At 42.0% G+C, this 15,820-nt stretch overlaps 1 protein-coding gene across 1 annotated transcript in view; it reads left to right on the forward strand.

The window, feature by feature from the left end:
* The window catches only part of necab3 (N-terminal EF-hand calcium binding protein 3), a gene marked incomplete at its 5' end in the record, with an annotated part of 84,085 nt that overhangs the window by 20,131 nt on the left and 48,134 nt on the right, over positions 1-15,820 (forward strand). The window contains 2 exons of the mRNA XM_079510417.1: positions 9,188-9,296; positions 14,256-14,281. Of these exons, the coding sequence (XP_079366543.1) occupies positions 9,188-9,296; positions 14,256-14,281 (135 nt within the window). The remainder of the gene's footprint in view (positions 1-9,187; positions 9,297-14,255; positions 14,282-15,820) is intronic.

The following is a 15,820-nucleotide window of genomic DNA, read 5'->3' on the forward strand; positions in this document are numbered from 1 at the left end:
TTTAGCTATTGAAAAATGCAGATCTACAAGCTCATAGCGCGCCACCGAGTGGCGCGCTACGAGCTTGTAGGTCTGCTATTTTTGAAAAATCGTGAAAATATTTATTTCAGAAAATTGGAGGATTTAGAAGGATTTTTTAAAATTTTGAGGTCAGGCCTAAATGGGTCAAATGATAAGGGACAATATCGGTGGCACCCAACTGTACCAACTCGTAGCGACTGGCGAGACTACAAACTAACAGGGGGGGACAAAAAACACAGAAACGCTGAAAAACCGGAACCACCTTTAGTTTTTCTTTCTGGTCTAAAACCATGCCTAGATTGGGTCGGATCACGATACGATACAATACGACAGGGGTTCTCAACCCGTGGGTCGCGACCCCTCGGGGGGTCGCCAAATTATTTTAGGGGGTCCCCAAATTATAATCATTTTTTTCCCCACTATTTTTCAAAAATAGCAGACCTACAAGCTCGTGGCGCGCTATGAGCTTGTAGATCTGCTATTTTTCAATAGCCAAAAACGTTGAGAACCCCTGCAATACGATACAACTTTATTGTCAGCTTGCACTGAAATTTGTTTTGCGTCCATGACGTCACCATTCAAGAAACAGACAAGACATAGACAATACATTACAAAATGGTAGACATTACAGGACAAAAATCACAGAAACAATCAGGAACAAGAACATATCCACTATACGGTTTTGGTTTAAAAAAAGAGTTCTTTAGTCTGTTTTTCTTAAATGTAGGGACTCTAAACCGCCTCATGGAAGGCAACAGTTGATATTCATCATTTAAAACATGTAAGGGGTCAGAAGAGATACTCTTCGCCAGTCTAAGCATGCTCTTGGTCTGGGCCTCTTTAAAGGAACGTAACACACGGCCGATTTTGGAACACAGACCAGGCTTTCCTCCGAGGTGGAAAGTCTGGTGACGAGAGGTTACTGAGGGGATGGTTTCTGCTCTGTGGAACAACCAATGCAGGAAGCTACAGGAAGGAACACGAGCCGAGCATCAGCCCAGCACTCAAAATATGCATTCAGTGCTGTGTTGTTTTTGATTTTAGTTTTAGTTATAGTTTCTTAAATAGTTTTAATTTAGTTTCAGTCACATTTTAGTCACCTGGAATGTTTTAGTGTTAGTCTAGTTTTAGTCGACTAAATCTACAGTTGATTTAGTCGACTAAAATGTATTTTGGTGGGCCTTAATTGAGGCCATCGTAATGACGTTTTTACACTTGCTGAAAATAGCCGATCTACAAGCTTGTAGATTTGCTATTTTCAGCACGCAACCAAGTGTAAAATGACTCATATATGGATCTCTTGTCCACTAGTCCCTTCCTAACATTTTAGTCTAGTTTTTATTTGATTGTCAGTATATTTAGTCTTAGTTTTAGTCATCATAGCTTAGTTTTCAGTTAGTTTCCATTTAGTTTTCGTCAGTGAAAAAATGTAGTCGACGAACATTGTTCGTTTTAGTCGACGAAATCAACACACAGATACAGTGCTGCATGAAAATAGCTTTATAGACTATCTCTGTGAACAAGGTTTTTATCTAATTGTAAAAGTCTGGCTGTCGCCAGACTTTTATTTAGGAGGTAAATTCTGCTTTCTGTAGCAAAGAAATTTAAAGATGGAGTGCCACGATTTCTTTCCACCCTAAAACATGATCATCAGGTATTATTACAATATAAGGGGGAAGAACTTTTTCCAAAAAGTGTACAGTATTTGTTAAAATCATGCTTTTATGTGGACACGCCCACCAGTTCATTAAGTATGCCTGGTTTGCCTGGTGGGTGGTGATGGGTGGTGATCCACCTGAACTGAAGGGGGAGGGGTTAGGGGAGGGGATGATAGTGTGGTGTCACTATATTACTGTTTATTTCATTGGCCCGTTTGACTGTCAAGGGTTCAGTTTCCAGGAAGAAACCCTAAATACAAAGTTAATACACCATTGCACATAAAAACAACTCCAGGGTGTCTAATGAAGTACTGTCACCTCATAGACATAGACTCATGAAAAGCTGGAAAAATATAAAAATTGTGGCACTCCATCTTTAAGGAGCCCTTCCGTTTCACTTTTTATCAATGTTCTCTAACCAGTGGCGTGCACAGATAGACACTTTTTTACAGTGAGTGTATAGTGTACACTGTACAATATGTGGACCATGGTGACATTGATCAATTCTTGATAAAAAGCTTCTAATATATTATTTAGGCCGCAAAATCTATAAATCTCACACTATTAAGGCAACAGGCCGGTTCCACGCGCTCCACAAGGTGCCCTTTTTTCACTTGAGCACCTGCCCCTCTAAATGTCTGTGCACGCCACTGTCTCTAACAGGCTCATGTTAATTTTATACTTCTGACGAAAATATCCAAAATACAATAATAAAATAAAATAATAATAATAATAAAACTTTATTTGTATAGCACCTTTCATGACATGAAATGCAGCTCAAAGTGCTTTAAACAAAAAAGAAAAGAAACAATACAGTGAGGACATGAATATTTTTTTTTTTAAAAGACAAATAAATCAATTAAAAGCAAGGGTGTAGAAGTGGGTCTTGAGCTGAGCTTTAAAAATGTCTACAGAGGCTGCCTGTCGAAGGTACAGTGGGAGTTTGTTCCACGCCGTCGGCCCGTAGAAGCAAAAAGCTGCTTCCCCGTATTTTTTAGTTGCCATTTTTTTAGGCAAAGCGAGCAGGCCAGCAGTGGAAGACCTTAGGGGCGGTTTGGGACATATTTCGGCAGGCAGTCATGTAGGTAGGAAGGTGCGAGACCATTGAGAGCTTTATAAACAAGTAAAAGAATTTTAAAATCAATCCTAAAAACAACCGGAAGCCAGTGCAATGAGGCCAAGACTGGAGTAATATGTTCTCTCATCTTAGTTCTAGTTAAGACTCTAGCTGCTGCATTTTGGACAAGTTGTAATCTGTCAGTTGTTTTCTTAGGCAATCCAGAAAAAAGTGCATTGCAGTAATCAAGCCGAGAAAAAACAAAGGCGTGGATTAGCGTTTTTGCATCGTCCAGTGACAAATAGGCTCTGATTCGTGCAATATTTCTAAGATGAAAAAAGGCAATCTTGGTAACATGATTAATGTGTGAATTAAAATTCAATTCAGAATCAATAATGATCCCCAAGTTCTTTACTGTGTCGTATCTGATGGAACCACATTTCATCAATATAAGCCATAATGCTATATTCGCAATAATTAGACTAGATACATTTGGTTATTGTGCTAATGTCATGGTTCATGAGAGTGGAGCCACACTGTCTGGTCAGAATAGTTTAGTCTCTGAGAAGCAAACACACAGAAGTTCTCATGAAGTACCCTGGGGCTAAGCCTTTGTTCTATACTGTTTGAAGCTTGGTCTTAGGTGTGAATCAAAACACACAGTGAGACGGCCATCTGCTAACCAAATGCCATTTGTTGAGATGTATGTAAATCTTGACTCCACCTCTGAATTCAATTCTGTACTATATCTTGTCATGTTGGCAATGTAAAGTCATCAGTATTGGGCTGGCCGCTCCGGTGGTCAGTACTATAGGGGCCCTGGGCTCCATGCTCAGGGTCTAAGGGGAAGCTCTGTTCTCTGTTGTATTTGTACTTCTGCAATAAATACTACTCTGAGGGATTCCAGTTCACCCCTCTGCCTGCCTCTCTTCGATCTGATGACTACAGTTTGCTTTAGTCTAGAGTGTTCATTTATCTCTCTACTTTAGTGAGTTTAGGGTTAGTTGGGAGTGAAAATACACGACATAAGTGGTGCCGAAACCCGGGATCTTTGGCGTTTCCAGCGCCAGGCAGAAGAGAACCGGCGGGGGCTTTTGGACAATTTCAGTCTGATTTCGGCAACCGGTGGTTAGTTTGATTTTTCGGCGAAACGGCGTTCATCTACAGCGGGAAGAAGTGGTCTTCTCTTCGGCGAGAGTGGAGGACAACGGCGCAAACGGTGCACTCCGAATCTCTGGTGTGGACGGCGACCTGGACTCGGCGACGGACAGGAGGGAGAGGCCCTCTACAGCGCGTCGACGGGGACCTGCGTCTCTTCACGTCTCGGCGGGGAGCAGCGGGTCTCCAACCCGGTGGAGGCGATCGATCTGCACGGCCTTCACCGAGCAGCGGACCGAGGGAGTTCGTCGGCGGACCGTGCACCGGGAGAAGGGAGCGATCAGCGCATGGCTCAATTCGTCAGCGGAGGTGGTCGCAGACGGCGATCACTGTTCATTTCATTCTTCAGGAACGGCGGATCTGCAAGCTCGTTTTGCGGCGTATCTTTGTTTCGATGGGGCCTGTAGCTACACGAGCGTTCGTCTTTTTCTTTCCAGTCATTTATGTGATATTTCATATTCATATAATGTCTGGAAGGGGGGAGAATGGTGCTGTGTTGGATGGGACAATGGAAGCAGAGCGACGGCGGTGCGAGAGAAGTTTGCAACTTTCATGCAGCCTGTTTGACCAAGCATGGCTGAAGGGAGGAGGTGGGTAGAATTCATTTCGAAATGGACAAGAGGACAGTGTCAAACAGCGGCCGTGTAGTGTACAGTGTACTGATCACACATTGTGCACGACACAGGCCGAAAAAGGACACACTCCGGCGGCGCGTTGAGGAACTGCAGCCTTGTTGCCCGTGCGTGATGACTGATGGACATTGGGTTATGTATTGTTGTGAAAGTGATTTTTAATTGCATACTAGGCAAATTGGACAGCCGAGAAAAATATATTGCAGTGTAGTATAGGATGTTATTTCGCTTTATAGTGGTGTCTAGTATTTAATGTGTTGATTAGCGTCACGTTTGTACTAATCATTTTCACTGTTTAGGATTCTTTATTTGTCAGGATAGTGATTAAATTACAGGGCAATTGGCAGCCGTTTAGTGCCGACAGTGTTTAAAGAGGGTTTAATTTGACTCTTTGTGGTTCTCTAGGGCTTAAAATGCGATTTTCTTTGTTTGTGCGCATAGTACGAGCTGAGATGTGGTCTTTGTTTTGTCGAAAGTTGACGAAGTGACGGCAGTTTTCATGTGGGTCTCCAAGAAGAGGGGTCCATGTGATGTGTTCATTGTTCTGTAACATTTTTAGCCATAAGAGTTTGAAATAACGCAAAGAGAATTCTCCACTGATACGAAATTGTATTTGTAACTTACTGTAATGGAAATCATTTATGACGAGTTGTGTAATCTTGAATGTGTTGATTAGTAATCAATCAACATTTCAGATTAGATTTTAATAGAACACTAAAAGATTCTACTTATGCTGAACCGAAATTTAGTTATGTGTAAAGTATGTAATGATAATTGCCTGAAGAAGTTATGTAACCTTGATTCCGTTTGTCTCTGTAACCATTTGAATTCTAATGTAATTGTTTGTTTGTCTTAGGCCTATTTGTTGTTTTTTATTTTTATCTTTTCTCAAGTGTCAAGGGAGGAGGTCCAAATGTGGTTCCTTTTCTTTTGTGATAAACGTGTAGTACGTTTATCAAGGGAGGAATGTCGTATCTGATGGAACCACATTTCATCAATATAAGCCATAATGCTATATTCGCAATAATTAGACTAGATACATTTGGTTATTGTGCTAATGTCATGGTTCATGAGAGTGGAGCCACACTGTCTGGTCAGAATAGTTTAGTCTCTGAGAAGCAAACACACAGAAGTTCTCATGAAGTACCCTGGGGCTAAGCCTTTGTTCTATACTGTTTGAAGCTTGGTCTTAGGTGTGAATCAAAACACACAGTGAGACGGCCATCTGCTAACCAAATGCCATTTGTTGAGATGTATGTAAATCTTGACTCCACCTCTGAATTAAATTCTGTACTATATCTTGTCATGTTGGCAATGTAAAGTCATCAGTATTGGGCTGGCCGCTCCGGTGGTCAGTACTATAGGGGCCCTGGGCTCCATGCTCAGGGTCTAAGGGGAAGCTCTGTTTTTTGTTGTATTTGTACTTCTGCAATAAATACTACTCTGAGGGATTCCAGTTCACCCCTCTGCCTGTTTCTCTTCGATCTGATGACTACAGTTTGCTTTAGTCTAGAGTGTTCATTTATCTCTCTACTTTAGTGAGTTTAGGGTTAGTTGGGAGTGAAAATACACAACAACTGTACTGTTACTTTCTACAGTCAGGTTGCCAAGTCTGCTTATTATCGATTATTTCTGCTCACTAGAACCGATTATGAGAACTTCTGTCTTATCCTCATTTAGCTTGAGAAACAGCGGGTCTAAGGCACAAAGATCATCTGGAGCTACAGAAATATATAGTTGGGTAACATCAGCATAGAAATGAAAATTGACTACGTGATTGGTAATGAGTTCTCCCAATGGCAGTATGTACAGGGAGAATAACAGAGGACCAAGAATCGAACCCTGTGGAATACCAGAACCGATGTTGTGTTTGTCTGAGTCAAACTCAGCGAGATTGACAAAATAGCTTCTGTTTGTTAGGTAGGAGGAAAACCAGGACAGGGCCGTGCCAGACAGGCCTATCCAGTGCTCCAGACGCTGTATTAAAATTGAATGGTCAATCGTGTCAAATGCAGCCGTTAGATCTAGAAGTAAAAGAACATGTTTCTTGTCAGCAGACACCCTAAGATCATTAATTACCTTTACAAGTGCTGTTTCTGTGCTGTGGCCTTTCCTAAAGCCCGATTGGAATTTGTTATGCACATTGTTGTTCTGTAGAAACACATCCAATTGATGAAAGATGCATTTTTCTAAAACCTTGCCCAGAAAGGGCAGATTAGAAATGGGTCGATAGTTACCCAGCACAGAGGGATCAAGATTGTGTTTCTTGAGTAAGGGCCTAACTACAGCCGTCTTCAGTGAGTCTGGAAAGACGCCTGATTGTAGAGAGCTGTTTACAATTTTTAGGATATCTCCAATCACACTGTCTAAAACCTCTTTGAGAAAGGTGGTGGGAATTGTGTCCAATGAACAAGAGGATGATGTCATCTGAGATATGTTTTTTCGGAGTTCGTCTTCATCAATTGTGCAGAAAGACAGTAGGCTCCCCCTGGAGAGATCAACCCTGGCACCATTAGCTGCTGTTTGAGGGCTTGAGCTAGCAGCAGCACCATTCATAATATCAGCTCTAATGTTACAAATTTTGTTATCAAAAACAAGCTCACAGCAACGTCACAGATGCAACGTGCCACGACACCGCCGTGTGGCACACAACGCGGCTAAATAAGTCATGGCAGTGGGCACGGAGATGGTGCTAGTTAAAAAGGGAAATTAAATAGTTTTTCTTTGTCAAATAGCATGGAATGTGTTGAACTTGATAGTCAATTTGGTATAGCTCGATACAGCTGCTCATTAGCCTTTCACTGTGAATGTGAGGAGGCAGAAAGAGAGGCGAGCAATAGAGAGATCAGAGAAGAGAGGTGAGAAAGGCTTGCGAATAGAAAGCAGAGAAATTGGTCTGCGGCAGTGGCTTGTCTTGCTGCTGCCCTCCCTCCGCAATCACATCACGTATTCAGCTCAGCTAGGGGCCTGACGGACCGGTCGAGGCTCCAGCTAACAGATGGTCTTCAAAGTTACCTTTGGAGTTTCAAATCAGCCAACAGGAACTCTCCCCCGGCATATTAAATTGCCCTCATTGTGATATCATGTCATCTAGCCAGGAGTTCTATTTGGACTGATATGTGACCAGGTCTAGCAAAATGGTCCTCATCTCGCCTATAATGAAAAGGCAGAAAATCTAAAATAAACTTGATTTTTTTTTTGTGATTTTCGTTTTTTTCATATTAACACAGTTTGAATGTTGAAGAAGGTTTTCATTCCAACAGATTATTGATTTGGGCAAATTAAATGTATACATTTATAAGTCAAAGTAGGCTAGCCAGCTCTAGGTGTTGACATGAAGGGGATTTTCTCAGCTTTGGGTAAAACAGCACAATCATTTTAAAATGGTCATATCTCCTTCAAATATTTTCCAATTTCATTGAATGATACATCATATGAAAGCTTACATTCTGTACTTTAATAATCTGTAAAAAACTGAAAAATTACTCTGGTCGAGATGAGGGCCTATTTGCCAGACCCGGTCACATATGCATGGCAGGGCTATTATATTATCACACAGGCTCTTATGAGATGTTTTTCTAGAGAGAGTTGTGTGGGCTATACTGTATATGCACAGCAGCAGAAGTAATTGGGCCGCTTTCCTTTTATTTCCTTCACAGGTTTTATCAATGTTGCAGTGTTGATTTTGTCGACTAAAACTAGTGGACAAGAGATCCAGTATAATTCATTTTACACTTGGTTGCAGGCTGAAAATAGCTGAGATCTACAAGCTCACAACGCGTCACTTGTAGATCGGCTATTTTCAGCAAGTGTACAAACAGTCATTACGACGGCATCAAGGCCTGCCAAAATACATTTTAGTCGACTAAATCAACTGTAGATTTAGTCGAATAGTTAAAATGACCAGTCTACAAGCTCACAACGTGTCAATGTAGAGGCTAGCTGAACTATTCAAAAATGTTTTTCGAAATAGTCAAAAGAGGCAAAGAAGTTTAGCGATAAGGGGTTTAGCGGTGATGAAAACGGAGCCATATGACTAAAACTAAAAATCTAAATTTGCTGCCAAAAACAACACTGATACCTCTCTCTTTACTCCATTTTCCCCTCTACTCCGAGAATCACAATGACAAACACGTGTGTCATTGTGATTGTACTTGAAGCTATTATAGCTACTCTTATTGTTATTAAGCAACATAATAACATTTCCATTGTAGCCAATAATCCTCATGCAGCACTTGGGTCCAGCAGACTGCAGATGCTGACTAATCTGTAAAATTTCTAGCAGTGGACAGATTGATAGTAGACAGTCTTGGAACAGACACTTCCCCACACATCACCTTAAACAACCAGGCAATTCATTTCCGCTATTGATTTTCCTGTCCACTGCAATTTTGTACTTATTTTGTACTACAGTAACTCATTATGCAGAAGAAAAAATGATTCTGACCAAAACAGTCAAAAGCTGCAACGTTTTGCCTTTTCAATGTACCAATTGTATATTTAGAGCACAGTATAATGCAATACTGTGATTGTGATATAATGCAATACTGTGATCGTGATATAGGGCAGGGTTGGGTGGAATGCAGTACACACACACACACGCACGCACACACTCATATCCTGCTGTCTTTTAAACATGTGATATTTTAATTGAATTTCAGATGATGGCAAGCTGTCATTTGACGAGTTCAATGCGTACTTTGCTGATGGCATCCTGACTACAGACGAGCTACAGGAGCTGTTCTTCTCCATCGACGGACGACAGAACAAGTAGGTGGCAAAGATGGTCTGATTGAACCATGCAAATGGTTCATATTAAAATCATTTGTTTCCCATTGTTTGCAGGCAAAGAGTTTCAATTAAATATGATAATAATGTCAAAACAAAATGCTTTACAAGCTTATACAAATGTATAAAAACAATTGATGTACACAGTAGCAAAGCGTATGCATTTAAATTCACTTGACATTGAATAAATGCATAAAACATACAGTCAACATTTAACACATTTAATACAACTCATCTCATATTGAACAAAAAAAAAACATTTTTTTAAACGTGATTTCTTGCATTAAGTCTGATCTCCTCAGGCAGATACTAAAGCTCTGTCACTCTTGTTATGTTTTCAATCTGATTCTCAGAATGAGCAATAGATTTCTCCACGAGTATCCCAGCCTCCTGGGGCTGTTGGGGTGTGAAACGATCCATAATATTTTTGGGGAGCAGAGACTGCTTCTGGGTTTGAAGGTACGATAATTAAAATATGAAAATCAATCCTGAACTTAATTGGCTGGACTGCTGAAGGGAGTATGTACGTTGGGGATAACACTACGGGTGTAGCAGAAGCTGTTGTACTTTGGACAGTCATTACGACGGCATCATTGCCAGCCAAAATACATTTTAGTCGACTAAATCAACTGTAGATTTAGTCGACTAAAATCTTATGATATTTAGTCGACTAAAACTAGACTAACACTAAAACATTCCAGGTGACTAAAATGTGACTGAAACTACAGTAAATGAAAACTATTCAAGAGACTATAAAACTAAAATCAAAATTTGCTGCCAAAAAAAACACTGTACCGGAGTAGCCGTTTTATTTTTACAGCAATCTGACTTTACTATAACCAGTAACCAGGGGTCACCAACATGTCCGTACAAACGTGTCCGTGGCAAAAGACTTGGTCATACCCGACACAGAGACACAAAAGGACTGACCACGTACCTCTAGCACAATTTAATGAAGTTCTGCAGTTGCAGCACTAGGATTATGTGAACACTTATTCCTCCCCTCTGGACATAGAGGCACGCTTCAAATACTGCAATCTGAAAAATCATCCAGAGGCTGAAGAAGTAATTGGTCTGTCTGGTTTCCTTTTGTCCAAACGTCTGTTGCCTTTTGTCAGCGGGGACTTTATATTCATGGAGCACTTAAAAGCCTAGTTTCATCTGTTGAGACAGTCTGGAACAGCATTGTGCATCTATCTACAAGATGGTTGAATTATATTTTTGTTTGTCAAAGTTGTCTTTATAGTTTTCTCAGGTGAAATAATGAATTTACTGTGTATTTGTGCACACCCTGCATCCACACACACACACCTTTATACACACACATACACACACATGCATGTGCATGTGCATGTGCATGTGCATGTGCATGTGCATGTGCATGTGCATGTGCGTGCACGTGTGTGGTATCGTGTCGTCTCGGAGGAGCAGGAGAAAGGAACAAAGGAAAAACGTGTGATGGTAATCTCATGACATTCCGCATTTATTTGGTAAACACAAATAGTCAGGTCGTAACAAAACAGCGTATAAAAAGGTACACGCAGTTGACTGTCTCTACACCAGCCTCCGTCCCAAAATGAGACTAGTCGATCAGCCCTGAATGAAAACGTCAGAGGCATTATATACACACAAGAATTGCTTTCCCCAGAAGTCCCTCCCCTCACCGGAGCATGAACACTTCCTGACTTTTAACCAATGAGGTCTGAGCCAGGCTTTCGGTTAGAGGCGGGCGTTCTAGACAAAAGCATGTCAACATAGTAATAACCTTTTAACGGAGCAAGAAATACAGTCCTAAAAATACATTTGTTCCAATGGTGAAATGAGAATACAATAAAACCGTAGCTAAACATAATGAAAGTATATAAAACTGAACTGACTATATTTAAGAAATGAATGAACTCGGTACATAAAACTATATTCCTGAAATACCCTATGTTAAGAGTACATTTTAGATTAGTACTAAATGCACTCTAATAGTTTAGTAACCAGTCTATGTATTAGTTTCCTAGCGTTTATCTTTATTCTATAATGACAGAAGAGTGTTTTAAGACATTTTAAGCAAGTAAATATTGAAACCTTAACTCAGTTTAAGAAAGACAAAAGTCTCTCTCTCTCCCAAATTGTCACTGGAGAATTCTAGATTCACACCACAGGAGACCAAGCTTCAAAGGGGTTCAGAACAAAAGGATTTGCATTCTACCCTTGTGAGGTGTTGCTCAGACATTGACAATAGCCCCTTTTGGTCTCGCTCGTTGTAAGTGTAAACATGCTTTACTTATGGTAATGAAATCTGAGTCGTCCAGTCTACTGAAATCTCCACACTGCCTAAGAGAAACCTTTGTAGCTATGATATATGCTTATATGATTCATAATACACCACACGTGCATGTGCATGTGCATGTGCATGTGCATGTGCATGTGCATGTGCATGTGCATGTGCATGTGCACACGCACACGCACACGCACGCACGCACACACACACACACACACACACACACACACACACACACACACACACACACACACACACACACACACACACACACACACACACACAGAGGAGGACATTAAAATGTATCAAACTCACAATAAACAACGTATCCCCATTGAGAATACAGAGCTTTCTGTAAAAGCAGAACGAGCCATCAATCAGTAATAGTATTGAGGACATGGCGTGTAGACGTGGACATTTTTGCGAGTTTTCTAATTACTCAAGTCATTAGCCAGCTTTAATTGGTGCCTCTTCATTTGACAGAGTATAGACCTAAATGACCAGTAAAATCCATTAACCTAGCCACAGGGGAACCCTCTTAAAGGGGGGCACATTTATGGTGTGATCATCTATCTTCGCAGCCCCAAGCAGTCATCGATCCTTCCAAAGTCTGGCACATATTTAGTAAGCATTTAATTTGAATGTTGTTGGATTTGATTTGATCTAAACCGGAATGAGTGGCCGGGGTTCGAATCCACCGCGGGGCATCCTGGCAGCATTCTGGCTTTGTCGAGCGTCTATACCATAGAGTTATAAAGGATAGAGTGAGGACCGGGAGCGACAGCCCCGCCCCCCTGCTCTTCATTTCAATGGAAGTTGCTTACCCAGCAAGCCAAATGACGTCATGATAGCGTTATGATGACTTATGTTGGTTGAAATCAGGTGATATTCTGGACCAGATCTGACCAGTCTTGGTTTGACTTGATCTAGCCCCAATAGAGACGATACTAATTCGTTCAGGACCGTGCTTGCTGGGTAGTGGCGTTTTGAAGCACCCGGAAGACTGCCGGAAGTACCGTTATAACTCAATGGCTCGAGCGAGCGGAGGTTGAGAGCGGACCTCAAATTTGGAGGTCAGAGTTGACACACATGATGTCACTGAACGTCCGTCCACCTCCATGGACGTGATGCAGTTCCACTTTTGGCCAGTAGGGCAGTGGCAGCTTCAACGTTGGAGAGCCGTTCCGGGGGCTTGGTATACCAGTGGATTTCAACCAGTGGTCCTTGAGGTGGTTCCAGGTGGTCCTGGACCCTTATTAGAACAAAAACATAATGGGCCTTGATATGAAAAAGGTTGAAAACCACTGGTCTATGCGAACACAACTGTGTCGTGTTCGGAGGCGGGAATAAGCCCCGGCCGGGAGGGGGATATTTGGTCATTGCACGTATACTGTACTCCTACGGGCTGGAGTGTTGGCTACACCTGGAGTGTTGGCTACACCTGGAGTGTTGGCTACACGTGGAGTGTTGGCTACACGTGGAGTGTTGGCTACACCTGGAGTGTTGGCTACACCTGGAGTGTTGGCTACACGTGGAGTGTTGGCTACACCTGGAGTGTTGGCTACACGTGGAGTGTTGGCTACACCTGGAGTGTTGGCTACACCTGGAGTGTTGGCTACACCTGGAGTGGCTACACCTGGAGTGTTGGCTACACCTGGAGTGTTGGCTACACGTGGAGTGTTGGCTACACGTGGAGTGTTGGCTACACCTGGAGTGTTGGCTACACATGGAGTGTTGGCTACACGTGGAGTGTTGGCTACACCTGGAGTGTTGGCTACACCTGGAGTGTTGGCTACACCTGGAGTGGCTACACCTGGAGTGTTGGCTACACCTGGAGTGTTGGCTACACCTGGAGTGTTAGCTACACCTGGAGTGTTGGCTACACATGGAGTGTTGGCTACACCTGGAGTGTTGGCTACACCTGGAGTGTTGGCTACACGTGGAGTGTTGGCTACACCTGGAGTGTTGGCTACACGTGGAGTGTTGGCTACACCTGTCCTGGGGTGTTGGCTACACCTGGGGTGTTGGCTACACCTGGAGTGTTGGCTACACCTGGAGTGTTGGCTACACCTGTCCTGGAGTGTTGGCTACACCTGTCCTGGAGTGTTGGCTACACCTGGGGTGTTGGCTACACCGGAGTGTTGTCCGTGTATTGGCCGCAGCAATGGATTTGTCACATGGATTGACCAAACACGTTTTTGTTTGATGGCTGTGTTCTGACCCCCAACCCCCCCCCCCCCCCCCCCCCCCCATCAAACAAAACATTTTCGTCAAACCATGTGACTTCCATTGGAAATGCATTGGAGCGTCCATTAAACACGGACAAGACCCAAGACAGGTGTCTTTTAGGTGTGAATGAGGCCTTAACAGCCTGTTACAAAAGCAATAATACAAAAACTAATGGACTTTTAATGAGGATCAGGAAACTGTTATTGGGCCAGTAATACACAACCGTCCTTGATTGCATTCATTGGCTTAACTCAGAGATAGTTACTAATGTCTACTTTAGGTTTGAATACCAAGTTCCTTGGCCTGATAATTAAAATTCTAGCCACACAGCTCTGAACCTTTCTAGCCCACATTGGACATGAACATGAGCGGCACATCTTTGAATTTCGCTGGACTCAATTAACTTCCCCTTCTGCCTCCCCCTGTGCTCTTCCCTGCAGCAACCTAGACACTGACAAGCTTTCAGGTGAGTGGGGTAATTGCTTTGTCTTGTTTGCATGTCTCTATTCCTTAGTTTATGGAAGGAGGTAGGGCCCGCACACCATTCTTTTGGTAAAGAATTTCTTTATTGAATAAATCGACAACGTTTCGATCTTGACAGATCTTCGTCAGGTCAGTATACAGATGCACACATTTTCATCACTTTTATCTAGTTCCCTCAGATCAAGTCCCTCCCCTCGTTATGTGCCACCCCCACAAAACTCAGGTGAGTCTCATTACTCATGAGGAGTCAGAATTGTGACAAAGTATACAAAATATACTTATATATACCATTTACATAGAATACATCATAATATTAAAAACATTACTTAAAAACATTGTTTCACTCTAGTTGAGACTCCAGTACCACATTATATCATGAGTGTGGACATAGAACAATTGAACATAAACACCATAAGTACAGAATAACTAGTAAGGGTCCATTTGGATATAGGAGGGTTCATATATGTCCCTCTAGTGGTGACTCAGGATGCAGATACACAGAAGCAACTCACTTGGGTACTTTTTCCATGGTATAGGAGCATAGACTTTTATTTTTCTCAGAGGCTCTTTTTAAGATTCACTGTTACTGAATACCTCTTTGGAGGGTACAGCTTACATTCAATGGAATGAGGGAATAAGGCATGGGCTAGAAGCTACAGAGAATGTCTCATTTCATTGTCTTGATTTAGACCTTTTGGAGACATGGTTTGTAGTGTATGTATATGTATATAATAACTTTCACGTCTAAGTAGGAGGTTGTCTACATTGCCCCCCCTTCGTGGAGTCTTGACATGTTCTATTCCAATATACCTCAGGGAGGAAACATTGTGCTGTGCTTCTGCAAAGTGTACAGCTACTGGGTTGCGCTGATCTTTCATGCGTATGTTGCTTCTGTGTTCTGCAATTCTGGTCTTCAAACATCTGGTTGTCTTCCCTATGTCGGCAAGACCACAAGGACACAAGATTAGATAAACGACATTCTTTTGGTTACATGAGATAAACCCTCTAAGTTTCATCTTTTCCCCTGTCTGTGGGTGATTGTAAGTAGTACACTTTGTAGTAAAGTTGCACTGGGTGCAGGAACCACAGCGATAGTTGCCATCAGGCATATCTAAAAAGGTTCCTTTTGTTACTGGGGGTAGGTCAGATTTCACCAACATGTTTCTAATGTTTGGGGGACGTTTATACACTACTTTTGGAGTGTTCTTAAAAACATTGCACAGTTGTGGATCTGTGTTTACTATGTGCCAGTGATCTTTTATGATCTTCTCAAACTCTTTCCCCATGGGAGAGTATTGTAGAAAACAGCAAGTGCTGGTATCAGTAGGTGCTACCTGTTTTTTTACCAGACATTCTTCCTGTGTCATATTTTTGTATTTGTCTCTAGCTGCCATTACCCACTGTTCAGGATACTCTTTTTGTCGGAATCTTTTATCTAGTTCATCCGCTTGTTTTATAAAGTCTGGTGTATTACTGCAGACCCTGCGGATTCGACTGTATTGACTGATGGGTAAACTTTTCT

This window comes from Electrona antarctica (genome assembly GCF_951216825.1).
Source record: "Electrona antarctica genome assembly, chromosome: 9".
Taxonomy (NCBI): Eukaryota; Metazoa; Chordata; class Actinopteri; order Myctophiformes; family Myctophidae; genus Electrona; species Electrona antarctica.